The sequence below is a fragment of the Struthio camelus genome, chromosome 6 (assembly GCF_040807025.1).
Source record: "Struthio camelus isolate bStrCam1 chromosome 6, bStrCam1.hap1, whole genome shotgun sequence".
In the NCBI taxonomy this organism is placed as follows: domain Eukaryota; kingdom Metazoa; phylum Chordata; class Aves; order Struthioniformes; family Struthionidae; genus Struthio; species Struthio camelus.
Genome location: NC_090947.1, coordinates 25,351,361 through 25,372,896, shown reverse-complemented (window position 1 = coordinate 25,372,896; position 21,536 = coordinate 25,351,361). Strand labels below are relative to the sequence as shown.

Sequence of the window (21,536 nt, the reverse complement as noted above, 5' to 3'; positions counted from 1 at the left end):
CTTCTATCTGTACATTACAGAGAATTTGAGAGTAGAACACCTGGTCCTCATACCTCTTTCCCCAACATAAAACCCATTTTACAAAAATAATCACATCATATAATAGTAAACAACCTGTGAATTAAAAAATGATGAATCCACTAATATTGATTTTGTAAAAATATGATAAATGTGGCAGTTGAATTACAAACAGTGGATAAAAGTATTGTTCTAAATGTTTTGCAGTATGTGAAACACAAAAAGTATAGCTTTGAAAGCATTTCATGCTCCATGTCTTCTGTGGAGCCGCAGTATCCCTCCTTCTTAGCAGTGTCAGCTGTAGTTAAAACAGTAACCTCTTGTCAAGTTTGTAACTCCATTTCACAGAGTCACAGTTTGATGATGAAGGTTCACTGTTTTGTTATAGGCACTGACCTTAAGTATATATATGTATAATGTATATATACACACACACACGCGCGCGCGCGCGCACACACACACACGCACACACACACACACATACATATATGTAAAAACTTCAGTTTGGCATAAACCTCCTACAGGAGTCCTGTTGCCACCTCATGTTCAAAGACTGTAAACAAGTTGTCCTACAAACAGAATTTATTAGATTTTTATTATATTTTTATTTTATATTTTTATTTTTTGTTTTCCCTGACATCTTTACCTTTGTAGTTCTTTTCTGCTTTGTCTTTTTCATATTTTTCCTTGTTTGGCTTTGTTACACTGTCATAAGAAGGTGGTGACGTTGTAGAGGAGCTCTCATCTGTTTTTTCTGGAGTGGAGTTCCCATTTAGTTTATCAATAACTATCTCTTTTATAACTGGTCCATCTCCTTCTTTGTTTTTATTTCTGTTATATATACTAGACACCTTTTTAACTTTTTGCCTTAAAAGGTAACGCCTGTAAGCACGCTGAATAATGACAGCAGATACTTCTTCCTGTTTTCGTTTTAATGTGGTTGTAATTGGTTCATAGGAGACTTTAGAAGGATTGGCTGCCATAAACCGGTCTTCCATCTGTATTCTGAGGGCATCCATCTCTCCACTTTCCCCCAAAACACGCTTGGTGAAAGCAAACAAGATGTCCAGGCAGTGAATTCTGTCACCACTTACCATGGGCAGATCCATTGCGATAAGCTGGACTTTGTTCGGTTTTGCTATAAGCAGAGGAGGGTCTAATGAAGCTGCAAAATCTGATAGTTTACTGTATTCTATGAATTGTGTTGCATCTGGATCGAACTTCTCCCAGACTTCATAGAACATCTCAAAGTCATCCTCGCTCAAGGGCTCAGCACTTTCCTCAGTAGCAACACTGAAGTTCTCCAGAATCACAGCAATGTACATGTTCACCACTACCAGAAACGATATGATAATGTAGCTGACAAAGAAGAAAATCCCAACGGAAGGGTTGCCACAGTCACCTTTAACAGAGCTGCCCGGATGATCTTTATGCGGGTCACAGTCTGGTTCCCCGCTGTTGAGAATTGGGGCTAACAAACCATCCCAGCCAGCAGACGTGGTAATTTGGAAGAGACAGATCATGCTGTTGCCAAACGTTTCAAAATTGAACATGTCATCAATCCCAACTTCCCTCTTGACATAGGCAAAGTTGGACATCCCAAATATCGCATAGATAAACATGACCAGGAACAGCAGCAGACCAATGTTGAACAAAGCCGGAAGAGACATCATCAAAGCAAAAAGCAGCGTGCGGATGCCCTTAGCGCCCTTAATGAGACGCAGGATTCGACCTATTCTGGCAAGTCGAATGACTCTGAATAATGTGGGGGATACAAAATATTTCTCAATCATCTCAGCTAAGAACATACCTGTTGAAAAAAGAGTGAATATTTAAAATAAAATTTTAAATTTATTAATTTGTTACTTATGAAAATATTTCTTTCTTGCTGTCAGCAAATCAATCAATACAAGAAGTCTTTGTCTTTTTACTTTGAGATATGTAGGGTAATGCCAGAATTCCTAGGAAAGAAAGTAATTGCAAAACATCATACAGGTTATTATATTTTATTGAAAGCTGTTAATATAGCACCGTATTTCCCTTATGTTGTAATTATATCTAGGAAAACAAGCAAAGTGAATAAAATAAAGAAGATTGCTTTTAGCAAAAGTAGCTAGTACCTGTCTAAGCTTTCAGCTACTCCGAAAGAAGCCTGGAAAGAGAAGTTCCTGTCTTTGAATAATTAATTCTTGAAGCTGAAGCTGGTATCAGTGTCTTTTATTGTTGGATTAATTATGCAAATTAATGAAATTTTTACCTGAGGATCTGCACTGTATTCAGCAAAGCCTCTCTCAGGTGTATCAGGAAGTCTTTAAGACTAGTTGTGTCACACCTTAAGTACCTTGAACTCTCACAAATTGCATCTTAGAGATTCATTAGTTTTTAGCTGACTGAAATCTAAATATTCACCAAGACCTTAGTTAGCAAAAGCAATTAAAAATCTCACCCCATTCAAATACTCTTCAGTTTTTACTAACGAAAACAGATTTGCAGTTAGTTAGTATATGTCGCTAAATATTTCTCTGTTATATTTGTACAGGATAATTTAATCTGCCAGATAGATCCTTTATATCTTTTGGTGTTAAAGATGACAGTGAAATTAGTGAGAGTGGTAAAAATCTTCTTGTATGCAACATTATATAAAGTAAGAAGATCTGAATCAACATCAAAGTCATACAGGAAATGTGCATATTGAAAATCGTAACATTCTTGAAAGAGATGTTCGCTTTTCTTTCCACTAGCCCTTTTTTTGAAAAAGAATTACTCTTACCTACTATGGAGAGAATGACAACCACGAAATCAAAAATATTCCAGCCTATAGTGAAGTAGTAATGGCGAAGTGAAATCAATTTCAGGACACATTCTCCAGTGAAAAGAATAATGAACACAAGGTTAATCCGGGATAAAATTGTTTCCATTTCTTTGCTCTGGTCATCTGTTTCTACCATCATTGTGACCATGTTAAGGCAGATAAGTATCATGATGCTGATGTCAAATACTTGTTTGGTTACAAAATCAAAGACCATGCCTTGGAATTTGTTCTGCAAAAAAAAAGACAGGATATTGTTTATACTTTGAAAATATTCTTCTTTACAAATGCCAAATGGGAAAGAAAATCCCTGCAAGACTTAGCAGTGAGTGCAGAACAAGACCCATTCACAATACATATGTTAATTTACCCCAAGCCATGCTTGTTTGTGTCTCAGCCAGTTGGTATAGCTGATCAAGAAGGGAACCTCTATTGTCTTAAGGAGCTGGAAGAGAAGCAATGCAATTTTGATGGCAATAACACTGAAAATTGATCTTACTAGGATAAAATAGATGATGCTACTTGATCCTGGCCGTTAGCCCTAACCAAGTAAAAACTCATTTTCATCCTTATTCTTAGCTCTTCTTAGAAAGGTTGGCCCAAGAGATGTCTCTCTCTTCCTTGAACTAGTTGTGTTTCCTGAGATAGTTGGCCAGCTGAAGTGACATGTCTCAAATGTCTCTGTGACCACAATATCCCAGTTTTCCTTTAGTACTTAGCTAGTTGTTTATGACTATATACCTTGCTTTAGAAAGCCTGTTTTTAACCACGTGGTGGATAATATCCAACAAGCATTGTCCTCTCCAAACACTATAGAAGTTCAGTAAATAAGAGTAGTTTATCATCTCAGAGACAAACTTATTCTTGTTTATGCTGTATTCCCCAGGGTGTTCTTTTATTCTATGAGATTATCTGTTATCTTTCTTTTTCACATTAGGTCAGCACTGCCCCCTTTTCTTTTCTGATTGTGGAGAAAAGGCACCAAGAGCCAGTGCATCCCCATTTCCTACAAATTCTCCTGGGGCAGAAAAGACAGGAAATTTTAGAATATATCTCTAGTCAGCATGGGAAACACGAACCAATAAGCAATCCAGTTCAGCACTTTTCCAGGACTTAGGTAGGGACTTATGAAACTTATCATATTAATGATATTGAAACATACAATTCATAATTTAGAGTATATTTTTTAAAGAAAATACGAAAGATTAGTCCTCTAAACAGAAAAGTTGGGAAGTTCTACCTTTTCAAGAAAATACTTGGAAAAAATTATTTCTTCTCCAGACATATAACCTTCTCTTGTAGGCTAAAATCATATTCCAAGATGAACATTTAATATTAGGGGCATTACAATCAAATCACTCTTACCACTGGCCTCGGTATAGGTTTCTGTGGTTTTTTGGACCCCAGTTTTTTCATTGCATTGTAGTATTTCTTCTGTTCTTCTGTCATAAATATATCCTGACCTCCAAAGTAAAGAAATAATATCAGAACTAATTACTTTCATGTTCACAAATACAACATTCAAGTACGGTATATCACTCTTTAATTTAGTAATAGACCATTTAAATTTGATTTGTATTATAAAGTGAAATTTTCAGGTATTCACAGTGTGAATGCTCATATAATGAGCACTTCTAGCACCGTCCTCCCCTTACTGGTGCCTTATCATGTGATGGCTGAATTTTTCTGGTCTCTTCATGTTCACTTTTGCTGACACATTGCTAAAATGGTCCATGTTATAGTGATACTGTCATATAACTTGCTGAGTAGGCTATGTTTAGTGGATAGGAACCAGATTGGTATATTGCACGTCCTAAATTCTGGATCAACTTGTAAGGTAACAACTAGCTAGGTCAAAAAGTGGGATATCTTTGAAACTGTTGCAGTTTGTGTCAGAGGAAAGATTACTTAGGTCTAGTCTGAGGGTTTTAATGAGGGCGGAAAAATCACCTTTGAACCATTCCATGCCACATTGCTGGGCTATGTGAAACACATCTGAGATCACGTATAAGAGATCAATAGCTATAATGTAAAACTCAAGTAATTCAGATCATACTATAGCAAATTATTAATTTAAAAAACTCTGACACCTTGGCTAGCTCAGATTAGCCTTTATTTGCAGGTGCAAATCCTGCCAGTCAGACATACAACTGACTGAGTTTTAGTATAAAGTAAATCATGCTTATTGAGTCTGAACACAATCAGATAGAAACAGATGTCAAAATCACTGTCTGCTAAACTGGATATTTAAGCCCCAAACATGGTCTTATTGATAGAAGGTACGGAAGTAGCCTCAGAGGGGATTCTGGCTCTTTTAAGAAGCTAAAGAACACTTTCACATTAAAAGCATTTCCATAGTTCACAACCAAGTTTTACTCTGGATTCTGTTTTGTGGTGCAGCTTTTTATTTGGTGATTAGATAAAATCAAATCAGATGAAACTACTTTTTCACAGCATGCAGAGATTTAAAAGGATCATCAAATTTTAATTCTATTTGGCAATTGAACATTAAGACTCATGAGGCTTCAACATATTTTAAATGCAATTATTTGCATTTTTATATATTTTAATTATTTTAAATAAAACTATATGCATTGTAAATCTAATAATTTTAAACAGACATGAAAGTCAAATGTATATAGAGAAAAAAAATCCTTCTTTTTATACCTTTGCTTTATTATTTCTAATGAATTGTAGACTAATGTTTTTATGGCTAACAAGTTCATCTCATTTCTCACAGCTGAAGTGTTAGAATAATAGGGCTCTTTAGGAGCCCTATTATTAATATTAGTAGTATTACTTAGATAGAACATTTTTGTTCTATCATTAGTCCTATTCCTATGAGATCTATTGGCCTTATTCCTACCACATTGTTTAATCAGTTTGCAGAGTTTATTATATGAAGACAGTGTCATACTATATCTTCATTAAGTGTCAACAGTTTATAAGATTAATTAAAATTAATTAATATTAATTTTTTAAAGTTAATTGAAAAGGAACTCTTCCTTGTCAAGTAATATTACATCTAACCAAAAAGTAACATGCATTTCCATTTGGAATCTTCATTTCAAGCTCTTACAGAATTTGATAACTATTTTGAATATGTTTGTGATTCGCCCCACTTCTCTTGCCAACATAATGAAATGATAAGTTCAAAATCACATCCATAGATTTAACATACATTATGTTAAAAAAGAGACTTTTTAATTCAAAAACTTGAAATAACTTTTGATTGTAATTAGCTTTATATGAATAAGGTATTAATTCACAGTAATTAATAATCTACAGCAATATGGAAACATTTGAAATACTTATCTTCTTTTTTTGTTGGTTGAAGTTGTCTATAATTACACCAATGAAAAGGTTCAAGGTAAAGAATGATCCAAATATGATAAAGATGACAAAATAAAGATACATGTACAAGTTGTCCTCATACTTAGGTTGATCTTCTACCTACAAAGTATTATAAATTGTATTACCCATAAGAATACTAGAAGTAAAAAAACAATGTATACCAAGATTATAAACAGGGTTATGTTACCTCAACTAGAAGATCTATAAACTTCATGCAGTTATTAAAAAGACCCAGCGTGGCCATTCCTGTCAAAATTTGGAGCGCTGGAAACTGACAGAACTATTACTATTCATATGGAATTTTCAAGTAAATACACACACACTTGCATGTATATGAATATACATATACACAAAGTTCCTGGCATAGAAGAAAAAGGCAATATGCGTTTGAAAGCAGTCATTATAACTTACGATTTTAACAGCACAAATCTAGATAGTTTACCTTGTGTTCAGTATATTTTCATGTAACAGAATCAATTAATTTTACTATCATGCAAATCTTTCTGGAACTTTTCTGATCTTATGTGACTTCTTACCCACTTGTGAACAGATGCCTTCAATAAACTACTTAGTACCTGTTTTGTGAAATCTATTAAATTGAGGCAAATTTCTAAGAAGGATTTTGTTATTATCTCAACTCTTTCACATTCCACATCTGAACTTCTGCATCTCTACTGCACAATGCAGTGCAGTGTAGAAATGCTGAAGCTAATGTTACAGGATATATTATTCTGGCCAGAGAATATGACTGTGTGAATAACAATACTACTAATATGACTGTAACCCAGGTTTTATAGCTCAGGCATTTAAGTTGCACTTTCTTGTACTAGGTAAATATAATTTTAGTGCAGGGCTTTAGCCAAGCTAAAAATTGAATCCCTAGAAAACTTAACAGATAATCTTCAACCTTAAAATCTACTTGTTCTTAAACAGCTAGATAACCTAAGTGCTTAATCTAAGTAAATAGTGAAAGGTATGTTTGTTACACATTTTAAAGGAAGGTGAATATATATATATATATATATTCAATATATAATAATTACATTACATAATTTTAAATGAAATCATACTCATGATTACCAAAGGAAGTAGTTAAACTACCATCCTCTTTGTTTTTTTCATTAACATTAGCTCTTCTGAAAAAAAGTCCAGTTAGTTAAATTAATATAACTATAAGTTATTTGGCTAGACCAATTGATGATCTTACACTTACATCTCGTGAATCAACAGCAGCATACATAATATCCATCCATCCTTTGAAAGTAGCCTGGAAATAAAATATAGTTGTTTTATCTTCCCAGTAAAATTTCAGAATGTGAAAAATAACTAGATCACAGCATTTGGACCTTTACTTTTAATAAAATCATATTAAAATTTATAAACCACATTTAATAACACAGATATAATAAAAGACTTTTTCATAGTAATACTTTAATTTTTTGATAGATTATTATTAGCTATTCCAAAAAATATTAAAATTTAGGCTCTGAAGTCCTCAGCAAGGGCACAGTGCGTTTGGAGCTGCTGGTGCTTACCCTGTAGATGGCCCACGGTAGACTCAGGTAGACACCAGCATTAGAAAAGTTCAGGTAGAATGTGCTACAATCACTTGTGGTGACAGCCATTTTAGCAAGTTTACAGCATCACTTGAGGGAGTCAGCCACACAGTGAGACAGCTTCTGGGCAGATATCAACAGGCATCTGGATGTTTTGGCTAGGGCCAAACTGCCACGATGTTTTTGGAAATGTTTTAATCCCACATAGGTGAAAGGACTAGGCTGTTTATAATCAACATATATATTGGCTCTTGAGGTGCAAGATTTACACCAAAAAGTGAACTGTAAAAGAACTGTGATTAACTTTTATAAAACTTTGGGCTGAGTTCCTGTGGAGACTTTGTCTAGGTAGTCTAATAAGTAAAAAAGATCCCCCGTCATCGCTTTAATGAGGTTATTTTCATGGACATGGAACATCTGCTTTTTTGTGGAGCACCAAAGGGATGACACTCTAGCTAAATGTGTGGGTGCCTGGAGGTAAATCAATGTTTCCAAGCTTTGCAAGAATAAAGGAAAAGAGCTACAAAATTTCTGAAATGAACAGGTAAAGAGCATCTCCTGAGGAGACATGGGAGAGCAACCATCCCAAAGAGTCTGTTTGGGTCTGTGACTGCTAGAAGTGAGTTCTGGTGCTTTGGTAGAGCTGCCAGCTTTCACGACAGAAAACCTGCACTCTGGGAGTATTGCATCCTTCTGAATCTTGTAGTGCAATTCAGGGAGAAGTTTTTACAAATTTACTAAGAAGGTATACTTGGAGCCAGGCATCACAATTGACAGCCATTTGGTGTACTTTGCATAGCACCATTACAGGAAGAGGAGAATTTGATAACAGCACTGATACAGGAGAAGTGTGTGCGGAGGGATGTTAATGGATGCATTCAGCTGAAGAAGTTACATGATACATGCTTAAGCTTCACTTAATCTCTGCAGAAGAAAAATAGAGGAAGGAAACAGTTTTAAAGGAAGATAATGAAAAATCAGAAGAAAAATAAGTAAAAGTGAAGAGAAAGGAAAGAGCGGAAGGTCCACAGCAGTAAATAACACAACAACTAAAGACTACTATTGTCTGGATGCATGACGTGGACAACATTTAGACAAGACCTCAAGAGACTAGAAATATTCCATATACATCTTCAGAGGCAAGTGTGGTTATAGGATTGTTCAATTTAATCTCTAATACAAAGGTTGCGATGAGTTCTGAATTTAGAGGATTAACATCATCATTCAGTACTACTACTTCGCACATCTGAGACTTTAGAGACAATTTCTTCAAATAAGGTCCTTAAGTTGGGAATCAAGGGCAGCTAGGGATATTGCCCTGCTCCAGGATAGAAGGGACAAGCAGATCATTCTTAGGTTCCTTGACTATATCAGAGCAGTAGCAATCCCATGACATTTCTGACATCTCTTCAGACAAAGAAGCTGTATGTCAAATCACAGAGAAGTGATCCTACAGAGCTGCATCATCTAAGCACAATTGCTTGCTTGCTTGCTTGCTTGTGTTTTGGGTCAGATATCAAATATTAGAAGCTCTATTCCCAGCCAAGGAGCCTGTTAAAAGCTAAGGGCTTTATGCCTGTGGCATAACTGAAAGGTACAGACAGTACCTAGAACAAAGAAATTCCTATACCGCAGTGCATAGGAAAAGGGCTCAAAGGGGAAGTAGAATTTACAGACTTTGTATGAGTAACAGTAATTAATAGAGTGACTATATTGTGGAATACAATATAACATGACTTCTAATAATTCATAAATATTACACTATAAATAACATAATATTTATTTAGTGTACCATAATGACCCTTTAACAAACATTAATGAAATATGAAAATTATAAATCATCAATTTTTTTGGTGACAAAACTATTTTACATCTTCCTATTGTACTCCCAGTTTAATCTCTCTGTAGTTCCATGTACTGTTAATGGTAATGTATGTATTTTAGTAGCAAGTGCTGTTTATCTGCAAAAATCAAGAAACAAGTATTACAGATCAATCAGACCTAATACTCCTTTGGGAACTGCCCATCAATAGTTATTCATATTCTTCCCAGTGGAGGACTCCTACATCTCTCAGAAGATTTCAGACCCCTTATACAAGAGAAATAATTGTCTCCATACTATATGAAATATCAGGTGCCCCAATTTTAGATCTTGTCTTATGATTCCTTTCCCTAAATCCTGCTCCAGGTCTGGGAAAACAAACCCCTACTGAGCAAATATCTGTGCTGGAGACCATCCAGGTTGTTATATTTTACCACCTAACTTACAAAATGGTTCCTTAGATGAATGTACACCTGAGAATCCACTTTACCTTGACCAGGCTGCTGACAAAGGAAGAATTACCTCAAAGTGCCAAAAAATGCCTAGAGTAATGGAGTATGAATGTGAAAGATGTTGCTCTGGATGTGTAATGGTACCCAGAAAAAGGCTATGTGGGAGTCGTTGACAGTAGTTGCTCACTTCAGACCAGACAGGTGGTTAGGATGTCCACCGTCATTTAAGGTTCCATCTGCCCTCCAGTCTTACAGATAACTGAGCTCAAAAAGGAGGGAAAAGGAGGGACCTGACCTTTTTAACAGCTACAGGAACTTCTGTGCCCTGTCCACCAAGGTGAGACCCATGAAATGCCTTCTTGAAGTTTTTGTTGTGCACCACTAGAAAGAATCCTGTACCTTATTCAGTTATTAAGATTATAATCATCATGAGACAGTATTCTCTCGCCTTAGAATGGAAATTTACCCTAATACCATTAATACAATTGATAACATTAATGATACTATTAATACAATTAATTTAAGGGGTAATAGGAGGCTTTTTAAGGGTTCTGTTGTGTAAGCTATGAACAAATTATTCCACTGCTTAACAGATGTAAGTTGCCCATTTCTCCTAAACTTCTTTTAATAGAGCAATAAGAAAATAAATAAATTTACTTACTACTTGAAGCAGAGCAAGATATCCAGCTCCTACGTTATCAAAGTTTACTTTCACATTTTTCCATCGAGCACTTTGATTGTTTTTTATGAGTTCCTCACACTGGGTGTAGTTGTTGACGTCACTGACATCAAACATCTCATCAGTTGTGGTGTTGACACAATGATAGAATTTCCCAGCAAACAGATTTACTCCCATGATGCTGAAGATCAGCCAGAATATAAGACAAACCAGCAGTACATTCATGATAGATGGAATTGCTCCTACAAGGGCATTTACAACCACCTAGTGTACAAATTAGACAAGATAACCACTTAGTTTATGAAAAACAAAAAAATCAAAATACTTTAAAATGTTTTTACCAGTATTAATATGAAATGGAGTGTTAAAATATCTCATTATAAAATTTAAGGAGAAAGCATTATTTAAGGATCAATAGTGATCACTAATGAAATGGCAAAAAGCAAGAAATAAAACGCTGTGGAAACTAAGACAATGCAAACATCTGAAAAAAACCACAAACAAAAGAAAACCTGTTAGTAGCAAGATGGATTCTGAGAATTTGTGTGCTCTAGAGAAAAAGAGAGAAATAAATGTTAAATTCCAACAATACGAATCAAAATCTATAAATAAGAAATAAAACAATAAGATTGAAGAATGATGATGTGGAAGACAGAATAAAAATGTCTGCATGTCAAATTAGCATTACTGATGATTTTACTCTTAGAACCTTTATGGACATATTGACATCAGTGTATTCTACCATCTATTTACAACATAAAGTAATTAAACATGCTTTCTGTACGTTTTAATAACATCATCTGGTATAAGCCTTGGTTTTAAATGGCTTTATAGTTGCTCTTGCACACAGCTGTTAGGTTTTTTTTTAACTGGCTGTATTTAGCACAATTGAACTACTCTGGGGACAAGTGACAGTAAAAGACCAGATGAAATGCCCTGACAATTTTTTTTTAATTACATATTGTGATTGGTCTAAAAGAGAGCTCAGGCTATGTGGACAATAATTTTCTTCTAAGTCATATTTATTTGTGAGATTACAGTAGATGATTATTGTGTAGATATTAATTTTGTATGGTTTTGAAAATATTAGTAGCTTTCAAATCAGCAATTTACCCCAAAGTTTTCTAAGATTAATGGATGTTTTACTTATTTATTAGATGGGGCCTTACATGTTCTTTGCAAAACAAAATATGTAAAATGTAATGGTGATGTAGATGTGTCACAGGACATAGTCTAGTGACCCTGGTTGCCATCTCTGGAGCATCAGCAGTCTCAACGCAGCCGGAAAGCGATAGCATTATTTGTTTGGAAACATAACCTATAACCAAACTATAAATGTGGATTGCCATATCTGGGTGTTTTGAGGTGAAAGTGTAAAAGGAGTTTTCGCAATAACCTGACCTTGTTAATTTTTTATGCGTTGGATTTTTACAAAGTAGCATAGTCTGTGGTTTCAGCAGACAGCTGGTAGTAGTTTTTTTCCAGACTGGCACAATATGAAAATGGTAATTTCCTCAACAGGAAGAATTCAGGAGTGTAGGAGGTGAGGTAAGGTGGTTGCAGATATATTCATACAAAGTGAAGGACACTAGCTGAAGAAAATAATTTCTCATCTCTCCCCATCCTTACTTTCAACCCCATCCTTATTTCGTGTATCTTTCCCTAATTTCAGAGCATGTATTCTGGGATTTTTTTCCCCAGTCATGTAGACGGGGAGCCACAGGGAGGCTTTAGTTTCTGGCATATATTTTCCCCATTGTTGTGAGCTGCTTCACTACAAATGTTTTTTTTTTTGTTTTCTGGCTAGTCGTTTTCCATCCGAAATCACTGACAAACTAACAGTGAATAGAAGCCAGCTACAGAAATTAGTAAAATAAAGTCCCCAGCTAGACTGGAGAAGGAAAAAAACCCTCTGTTCCACAATATCTCTGTTCTCTTCCTCATCTTTAGAGGTCCACAAATCAATGGAAATTTTAAAAGCCAGAGAGCTGGGATAACAAAACTGTGCAGCGTTGAGCAGGCACATTTGTTCAGCTCAAGGTCTAATCTCTAACTGAAGTAAAGTGTACATGTGTCTTGTATATAAACATATGTTGAAAGGTCTTTTCCCACACGTTCTTGCATATGTTCCCTTTCAGAAGTTCTTCACAGGAGGCATGAGTTTAGAATGAATTTTTGTATGCATATATTAGTTCAGGCTTATTCATTTTATCTCACCCTCATTCCTTCAAATCGTGACAAGGCTCTTAGAGGTCTTAAAGCTCTTAATGTCCTAAGCGATTTAATGGCACCAAGTTCAGAATAGCCCAAAGCATTGGCTACTAAACTAACCAATGAGACCTATAAAAAAACAGAGAAAATATTATTATACAAATTGTTCAACTCTGTTTATTTAACAAAAATAAACATTCAATCTACAGAAGGCAACAGTGACAAATGGTCAGACAGTGACTTAAAGGTCCCATCCTACAAATTGCATACCTAGCTGAAAAGACAAGAAGTCATATGAAGGTATGTTTGAAAAAAATATGCTATTAAATGCCTGTTATAGCTGCATAGGACATAATGCTCAGATAGAAGCACACCTGGTGAAGGATAAAATTCTTAGAAATATCTAAGTGACAGAAGAGCCATACTCTCACTGATTTCATTAAGATTCAAACTTACAAGCAATTAAAAATTCTGAATATGTAAGTGTAGTTTATTAACTGCTGACAATATTATTAACATCTATAATGACTAATAGTATACTAAATAATATAGTGGTTAATGAGCATTTATTACATTAGTTCTAAATCAAACACTAAAATCGTAGTACCTACCTAGGGTATCAGGTATTGACAGAGTTGTCAGGTTCTAACTTTTCTGACAAGTTTCAGATTTTTCTCTTCTAAATACAGGAAAATATTCTGGAATCTGTGTGATAGGTACTAACAGATGCTGGCATTGTAACAGTAACTGCTTTATAATCTACAACAGTAGTAAGATCCCTTTTGTGTTATAATGGAGTTTTTATTATGAGTAAATCCATGCAGGAGGGGTGATTAGTTTATGTTTCTCAAATGGAACTCATTTAAAGAGATAATGTGAAATAATTTCATTCACTTAGTTTTGGCAATTTGGGAAACAGGGGTAGGGACATATACTAGCTTGCTCATATTTTATTGTGATTCTACCATCAAAAGCACGGAAAACACATGAATGAACACAGGCATATTTCAGTCGTTGAAAAAATCCTCCAAAATGTCATTTCTGTACCTCAGTCTAGAGCGTTCTTCAAATAAATCACTGTACAGAAATGTGCATTCACTGGTATGGCTCTCAAGATTTTTCCCTTTGTATGAGAGAATGGTTTCCCATGCCAATTGTATCCATAAAGAAAAATTATATGAATCACAAACACAAGAGTCACAAGGACAAATCCAAGAGCAGATAGAAATCAGCTATTTCTTAGTATTTTGCTATGTAAATTAATCTAACTGAAAGTAGTATTTTAGTTCTTTCACATCACTGTACCTTTCAACTGGATTACATACCGGGATGTACTGTCTTTTTACCATAGGAAAAGCTTATTTTATTGCTGTAATGGATAAAGGAACTTGCTGTGACTTATAAGCGTATTAAGAAGAAAATCTTACTCGAGTCTTTTCAGTAACAGGATATAATATTATTGTTTATGTCATTTCAAGGCAAATTTGATATGATTTTTTTCTCCAATGAGTCTGCAGTGAGAAAGATTCTTTTTTATCTTTAACCATTGTTAATATATTTCAGAGATAACAAAACATGGAATTCTGTGTATTTTTAATAGAATGTTATATGATTCACTCACATCAACAAGAAACCCAGACATGATCATGAATAAATAAAAAGTAGAGAAAAGACAGCACATTTTATGGGTCAAAAATAATGACATACAAAAAAATTAAACGTGTCCCTTGTTGGGCAGGTAAGACACCTCTTTTAAAACTGAAGTCACAGGAATGGCTGCTTCGTATTATACTTTTTCTCCCAAACTAGCATGGTATCTAGAACATCTCAGCTGTCTTTCTCAAATACATTTTAAATAGTTGTAGCTCCTGTAACTTCAGTGTCACTGGGTTTATTTGCAGTTTTGAGGTTCTCATTGTAAGTCATTCTTCAGCCTAGTTTGTGCTTTCTTTTTCAACCTATTTGCAGCTTCCTTACCCTGACACTAGTGCTCTTACTTCATAAACTCAGTTGCTTTACAGGGAAAAATTCCTCTACTGTAAAAAACATGACTCTTCTCTGAAGGACAGTCTAAATCACAGGCAGTGATTCACTTGAAAGTCTTGTATTAATTCTGTAATATAAATAAGAAACGAATTTAAAGCAAACTCTGTTCCACACTGCTTTGGTTTTCTGAATTTTCTCAGCTTGGTCATCTGTCACTTGTTCTGTTGAAATGAGCATTACTTTGTATACTGGTAGGGACTTAGACTTTTTGGGGTTTTTTTACTCTTTGCAAAGACAGGAATGCATGCAGTAATTTTAAGAAGTGAAAATTAACTCAAAATGCTAGAAAGAATTCTGACATGCATTTCCTAAAACTCAGGGGCCAAGGATATGCCAAAATGAGGAGACATATGAATCTTCTAATATAAACTATCTTTAAAAAAAAAAAGTTTCAAAACTTAGTAGTGACAAATAGCCCCACTCAAGATGTGAAGTCAGGGTTGTCATCTTGGCCAGATCATTGGTATTATAGTTCCATAATTATTTTACTCCTATTTAGACCATGAATTTTAAGTTGCTTGGCCAAGGTGGTTAGCTAATGATGTGATTTGATTCTAAGCCCTCTGTGATATATAGTCCTCCTCACTTCCAACACCACCTGTTCTATCTTTCATGTAGTTTATGTGCTCGGGTATTACACTTAGCTAGGAATAAAAATAACCACAAGATTTGAAAAAAACCATCACCACCCAAATACTTTTCCTTCTATTGAGATGGTTATGATTTTTCTTACATTTTTGAAGACACTATATTTATGGATTTCCTAGGCACATATTTTTGACCTGTCTGAGATAGGACATTAGACCCAGTGCAGACGTTTTTCTGTTTTTATGTTATGATATGATGTTAAGATAGTATCACTTTTTCTATAACTATTTCCTGAATAGTTCTTAGTTTATGGTATTTTACTGGCAAGTAATCAAAATTAATTTTGTTTAGATGCATAATTGCAAATTAGGATTCTGTTCCCAAACTGAATGACAACCTTAGATTTCATATATTCATCATATAACTAGTACTTTGAAATACATTTTTAGAAGGATTATCCAATATTGTGTTAGTATATCCTATTTAGGACATGCAATGTTACTAGACTGTCTAGGAAGACAGTGGCATTTCTGTCTGTATGTGGTTTCCCAACACTTCAGAATGCTCATCTTATTTCTTGATATTTTTATTATGAGGTCTTCAGGGCAGCAGTTTTCTCTTATTCTGTACATACAGCATTTAGCATGTTAGTATAATGTGATCCTGATCTTTTTCAGAATGTTGCTGCTGAGAAGTTAACTATTCTGAAAAGCTAACAAAAAGGTCGGGAGCACATTTTAATTAAATTACTTTAATCTGACAAAAACTTTTTAAATAATCATGAAACATTTTTTGCTCCATTTCCCAGATGAAGGACTATTGTATAAGCCATCAATATGACCAACCTGCATACTATACAGTAATCAGGGTTGTAGGCTTGTTCTGCTACATTTAATTGTTCAAAAATTGCTTCCATTGGAATTTCAGCAGGCATGAGCAGTTTGGAGGTTAAATAACAGGAAGGTCAGAGAATTCATTCCACTTACATCATTGCCCCACAGATATTTGGCAAATATGTCATTAATTTTAAATGTTACTTATTTCCATTTTATTTAAATATAATTTATGAACACAACAATTTAGAAATAAAATGTCTATACCAAATTATAGGCATACCTAGTAAAGTTTAAAAGTGTATAATATAAAACAGTATCTACCTAAGATATCTAACATTACATATGGTAGCAGAACCTTGCAGAAATAAATTTAACAACTAACAAACTGACTAGGTATTCGCAGTGCCCTATCCGCTAGCTTTGTATGTGGCAAAGGTATTTATGTGGCAATTTATAGTTGTTACAGCTGTACCTCAAAACCTGTATGTGATAAACTTGTGAGAGATGGCTTCTGAACAAAGAGGTGAGAGCAAGAATCAAGGTACAGGATGACAGATAAGCTCTATAGGATCTGGTTGTACTGGTTTAAGATGTCTCAAACCTTCACTGTTTGTTTCTGCTAGAGTTACCCTCCCCAACAGGAGAAGGAACATGTCCTTGCTTCTCAACTGCCTCCAGTCAAAATTCAGTATCTTAGCTTAAACCACTGATGAAGGTGGGCTTGAACTAATTTACCAGGTTATGATTTTGGGTGGATAAGTCACAGGCATGCTCCCTTCTGCTCCTTGCTACAGATAATACTGTGTCCAACAGATGAGTGGCTTGGAGAGCTGGCATGGTAAGGTCTTAAACTGAGATAGCCAGATGTATCAAGAATCATCAGCCATGGCTATAAACTGACAGAGCTGCAAATGGCCCTTTCCTTGTGTAGTCATTAAAATCCAATTTGGACACAATCACTGAGAGCAACTATGGCTATTTCTTGCAGTGAGAAACTCAGGTATGTATGATATTAAAGGTTAAAACCCTGAAGGACTATCACTGTTTATTCTTGAGCAATTTTAGATGACGGAATTAAACAATTTGATTAACTTTAGTCACTTCTAATGAATAAGGGCTCACTAGTGTTCTCCCTCTACTGGAAGAATGTAAATAAAGCCACTAAATCACACCTGTTTAATGTCTCTGTTAAAGCAGTGTAGATTCTGTTCTTCTCTACCGGAAGATAGCATGAGCTCATGTATTTCTTGCAAGTGCTGTTTGGTGGTGCTAAAGGAATTGATGAATTTACCTTAGGCACAGTAAGACATTTTTTACCGCTTTCTGGAACACTGAATGTAATTCTTAAAAGGTAGAAAATTCTGCTCTTGTTTGATCATGCTTATGTTTATAAAATTAAGAAATCTGGGGAGAAAGTTGACAAAACAAGCTGCTTTACTGATGATGATGATGTTCATAATTTTGAGAGCCTTCTCAGGTACCAGAATCTCTGATGCTTGACTGTTATTGAGAAACCATGGAATAATCTATTAGAATTAGAATAATCTATTTAGGTTTACATTTTAAAAAGAGTAATTAAAATATAAGTTGTAGTTTATCTAAAATAAATTCCCTGCTTAACATAATCCTGGAAGGGAACATCTGTCTCCTGTGTTATCATCCTCTTAAGAAAACCACACATTCATACAGCTTCCTACTACTGTAGATACTTAGGAGAGGGCTGGAGATTAACAGTGTAACGAGTACTAACTTGACATGTTAAAAGGAAAAAAAAGGAGGTCTCCCTTTTGAGTTATGTGCCAATCTATTTTTTTTGGTCCCCTGGGAGTCACATATCTGACACTGTTACATTGTAGATTCACAATTAAAATCTGTGGGACCAGAATTTACACAAACTTAAGAAATACCATAGCTTGGGCAGAAACAACAATAAATGAGAATTTGCCTTAAAATGCTTGTTCTCAGTTCTACGCTGAAGACATCTACAGCCAGTGAACTGGCTCACGTAACGTGTGAAGGCAGGAGACCAGAATATTCTGGGAGTAAAACCAGCTTTGATCCCTTCTGACAACATAAGCAAGGCCTTTGCACAGAAGTATGTCACAGCTGGGAAGACAGCCAAGAAACCTCTTCTTCTTTTTTTATCATAAACCCTGCCAAGTCATAGTTGACTGAACTATTGCAAATTGTCAGCCAATTAAAACTAACTAAATTTTTAGACCCAATAGCCACTGTAACAGGATGGTGTTGAGGGATGAAGAGGTTCTGAGACCTCAGGTGAAATCTGGACTAAATATCTCATTTTAGTTGCAGAGTTGCAATGGTTACAGAAAAAACTTATAGAAGAAAATATAGGGTTATGTTTGCTAAGGAACAAGATCATATGATGAGATTCCCAGTAAAAATAGCATGAAAGTTTCAAAATTAGGTTTTTTTGTATGAAACCTTAAATTTGATTCATCCTGGTTATGAAATGAACTATGAAAACTTAACATTAATGATGGCCAGCCATTCTTTTCCTTCTGGAATATAAATGTACTTTAAATAACACTTCTAGATAATATAGGCAATTAGTAATGCAGTATATACAATGTGAATTATTTTTCTGTGTTTATTAGAAGACTACTCAGTAATAGATGTTTTTATAATATAAAAGACTGTGTACTTACATCAACAATCAGGAAGTCCAGCCAGCACCAGGCATTAGTAAAATATATTTGAAAACCATATGCTACCCATTTTAAAAGCATTTCCAAAATGAAAATATATGTAAAAACTTTATCAGCATATTCCAGCATGGTCTTGATAGTTTTGCGCTGTTCAATGTATATATCTTCAAAAGCCTATGAAGAAAATATATGCAAGTGTTACTAATATTTCTCTGAATATAAATGATAGAAATAAGGGAGGCAAAATAGTCTTTTTCTCCTTGTTTTTCTGCATCCTCTTATTTTAACCTACTACATCTTTAACCTACTTTAACCTACTACATCTTTAACCTACTACAAATTGGAGCAACTTTGTGTATGTTGTCTTGTCGCGGGTTTCTCTAATAAAGTGTATTCAATCATGTATCCTATTTTATTACTGAATGAGGAAATAAACACAGAGCATGATTTTTCTTCCACTGTCGTATAACGAAACTTTCACACACAAAAAATCTCTTACATAGAACCTGCTCCAGAGATGTACGTTGTCTTCTAGAAAGCAGTTAGAGAGATTACATTTCTATCTCCCATTCCAACCAATCTTCTATCTAAAAGACAGCTTAAAGGGCAATGTTTAGTGAAAAGTTTTTTGAATGCATTTGCTAGAATGTACAGTATGCACATTTATAGTGTGCCAAATGTTTAACTTGCTTAAAAAGAAGCTGGAAAGGTAGGTAATGTGTTACAGGAGAATGGCTGTTTGGTTCAATTTGCTGTGTCATTCATTTCCTTATATCATGCCTCTAAAAAAGGAATAAATTGAAGTCATGATTCCACAGGTATTAGGGGCTTAACATCAGACATCTGGCTCTATATTCACTGTTAACAAAGGTCCTTTATATTCAAATCTCTTGACTAACATTCTGTAATTAGCAAACAGTTTACTACTGAGTAGCTACACTGGCTTAAATAAAATCGCTCCACCTTAGTGTCATAAACCAGAAGGATCTCTAATAAAAGTGTAAGTGAAGTTTACTGAACTTGTTCCCGTTCAGGCCAAGTTTCAGTAAATAAATCATGAAATCATGGAATGCAGAGTTTTATACAGTTCCAATCCAAATAGGTCTTCCTGAAGCAAAATTCATATTTGCTACTATTGATTCTAAAGAAATATCTAAATATCTCTACAATAGATCAGCGTTATCTTTCACTTACTAGTGCTCCACTGCTGAGAAGAATCATGAAGACAATGAAAGTCTCAAACCAGTTGTGCTCAACTATGCTGTAGCAGGTTTTTCTAAGATTCCACCAGATTCTTCCTTTGCTGTCCTCTATACTTACTTGACAGCATGGGAATTTCTGTACACAACCTGCATTAAATTAAGAGAAGTTAGAATTCAGAGCCAAATTATTTCAAAGTTAATAATTAGTCTATCATCAACATTTTTATTAGCTTTTACGTATTTTATAATAGCTTTTAAAATGTAACATTGGAATCCCCTTTTATAGGATGCTGAACATCTGAATTTAGATATAAGTAATTTGAAGTGAAACCAGATATAATACTAGAAACACTTATGAGTAAATGCTATCCAAAACACACTGGTATTTTTGCCTGCTGGCTTATGAGTGTTCTGTTTGTTAATGGACTTTTTCTCATGGAAATAGAGTTGTTCCAAATTCAAGTAACTGAAAAGCATTTTAAAAAAAGAAAAGTTAACAAAGTTCCATAATGTGTAGAGTGGCCAGGCACATAAAGCTACTCATAGCCGAGGGACACCTTGTTTTGGCATCTGATTTCCGGCATTCTGGGCTAGGAGTGTTTTCTTTTGGTTATTTGGTCCACCAGATTTGAAACTCTCAAGAAGTTAATTACGCCTAACAGTAATGCCATATTTTTAATAGGTGTTTAAGTCAACGCTTGTCACACAACCTTCTGTAAAACAGGCTTCTGGTTCAAGAGCTTCTTCAGGTTCAATGTCTGCTTGTTCACCCTCTCCAGGAGGGGCAATATCAACTGTGCTGCCTTCAGATGAGCTGGATGCATTTAGTTTCTGCAAGTAAAGTTCCACAGAACAATTTTTTCTCATTAGAGACATATTCTGTAAAAATGATACTGAATCAAATCATGCCAGTCTCTAACTTTTGAAGAAGAATACTAGATCTATAACATATAACATATATAACATATATATTATCATAAGTAAAAACATAGTATTAAGATATGCATTGTATAGTTCTGATTTCCATGTTATCTTCTCATAGGGAACAATTACATACAATTTGGCTACTAACCTGATCCACATATAAGAGTTCTGAAATGAAGGCTCAGTAGTATTAAAACTGGGCATCTTGCATGTACCACACTCTTGAGTTACTTCATCTTTCTTTACTACACTAGTTTACAGAGCGAATGATCAGACTAGCAGAAAGCTCCACATATATCTTCATGTACACTACTGATGATGTTTTCTCAAATGTATACAATATCTGGGTTAAATAGTTGTAACTTTAATG

At 34.8% G+C, this 21,536-nt stretch overlaps 1 protein-coding gene across 2 annotated transcripts in view; it reads right to left on the bottom strand.

Moving 5' to 3' along the window:
• Window positions 1-508: 508 nt before the first annotated feature.
• Window positions 509-21,536, bottom strand: part of LOC104144934 (sodium channel protein type 2 subunit alpha) — a 77,150-nt gene continuing 56,122 nt past the window's right edge. For both annotated transcript variants that reach the window (XM_009676181.2, XM_009676180.2), the window contains exons 20-29: window positions 20,953-21,073; window positions 20,235-20,389; window positions 19,041-19,214; window positions 12,908-13,030; window positions 10,673-10,954; window positions 7,395-7,448; window positions 6,143-6,280; window positions 4,193-4,297; window positions 2,789-3,059; window positions 509-1,828 (exon numbers count right to left, since the gene is read on the bottom strand). In XM_009676181.2, coding sequence (XP_009674476.2) covers window positions 636-1,828; window positions 2,789-3,059; window positions 4,193-4,297; window positions 6,143-6,280; window positions 7,395-7,448; window positions 10,673-10,954; window positions 12,908-13,030; window positions 19,041-19,214; window positions 20,235-20,389; window positions 20,953-21,073 — 2,616 coding nt within the window. In that variant the 3' untranslated portion in view covers window positions 509-635. The remainder of the gene's footprint in view (window positions 1,829-2,788; window positions 3,060-4,192; window positions 4,298-6,142; window positions 6,281-7,394; window positions 7,449-10,672; window positions 10,955-12,907; window positions 13,031-19,040; window positions 19,215-20,234; window positions 20,390-20,952; window positions 21,074-21,536) is intronic.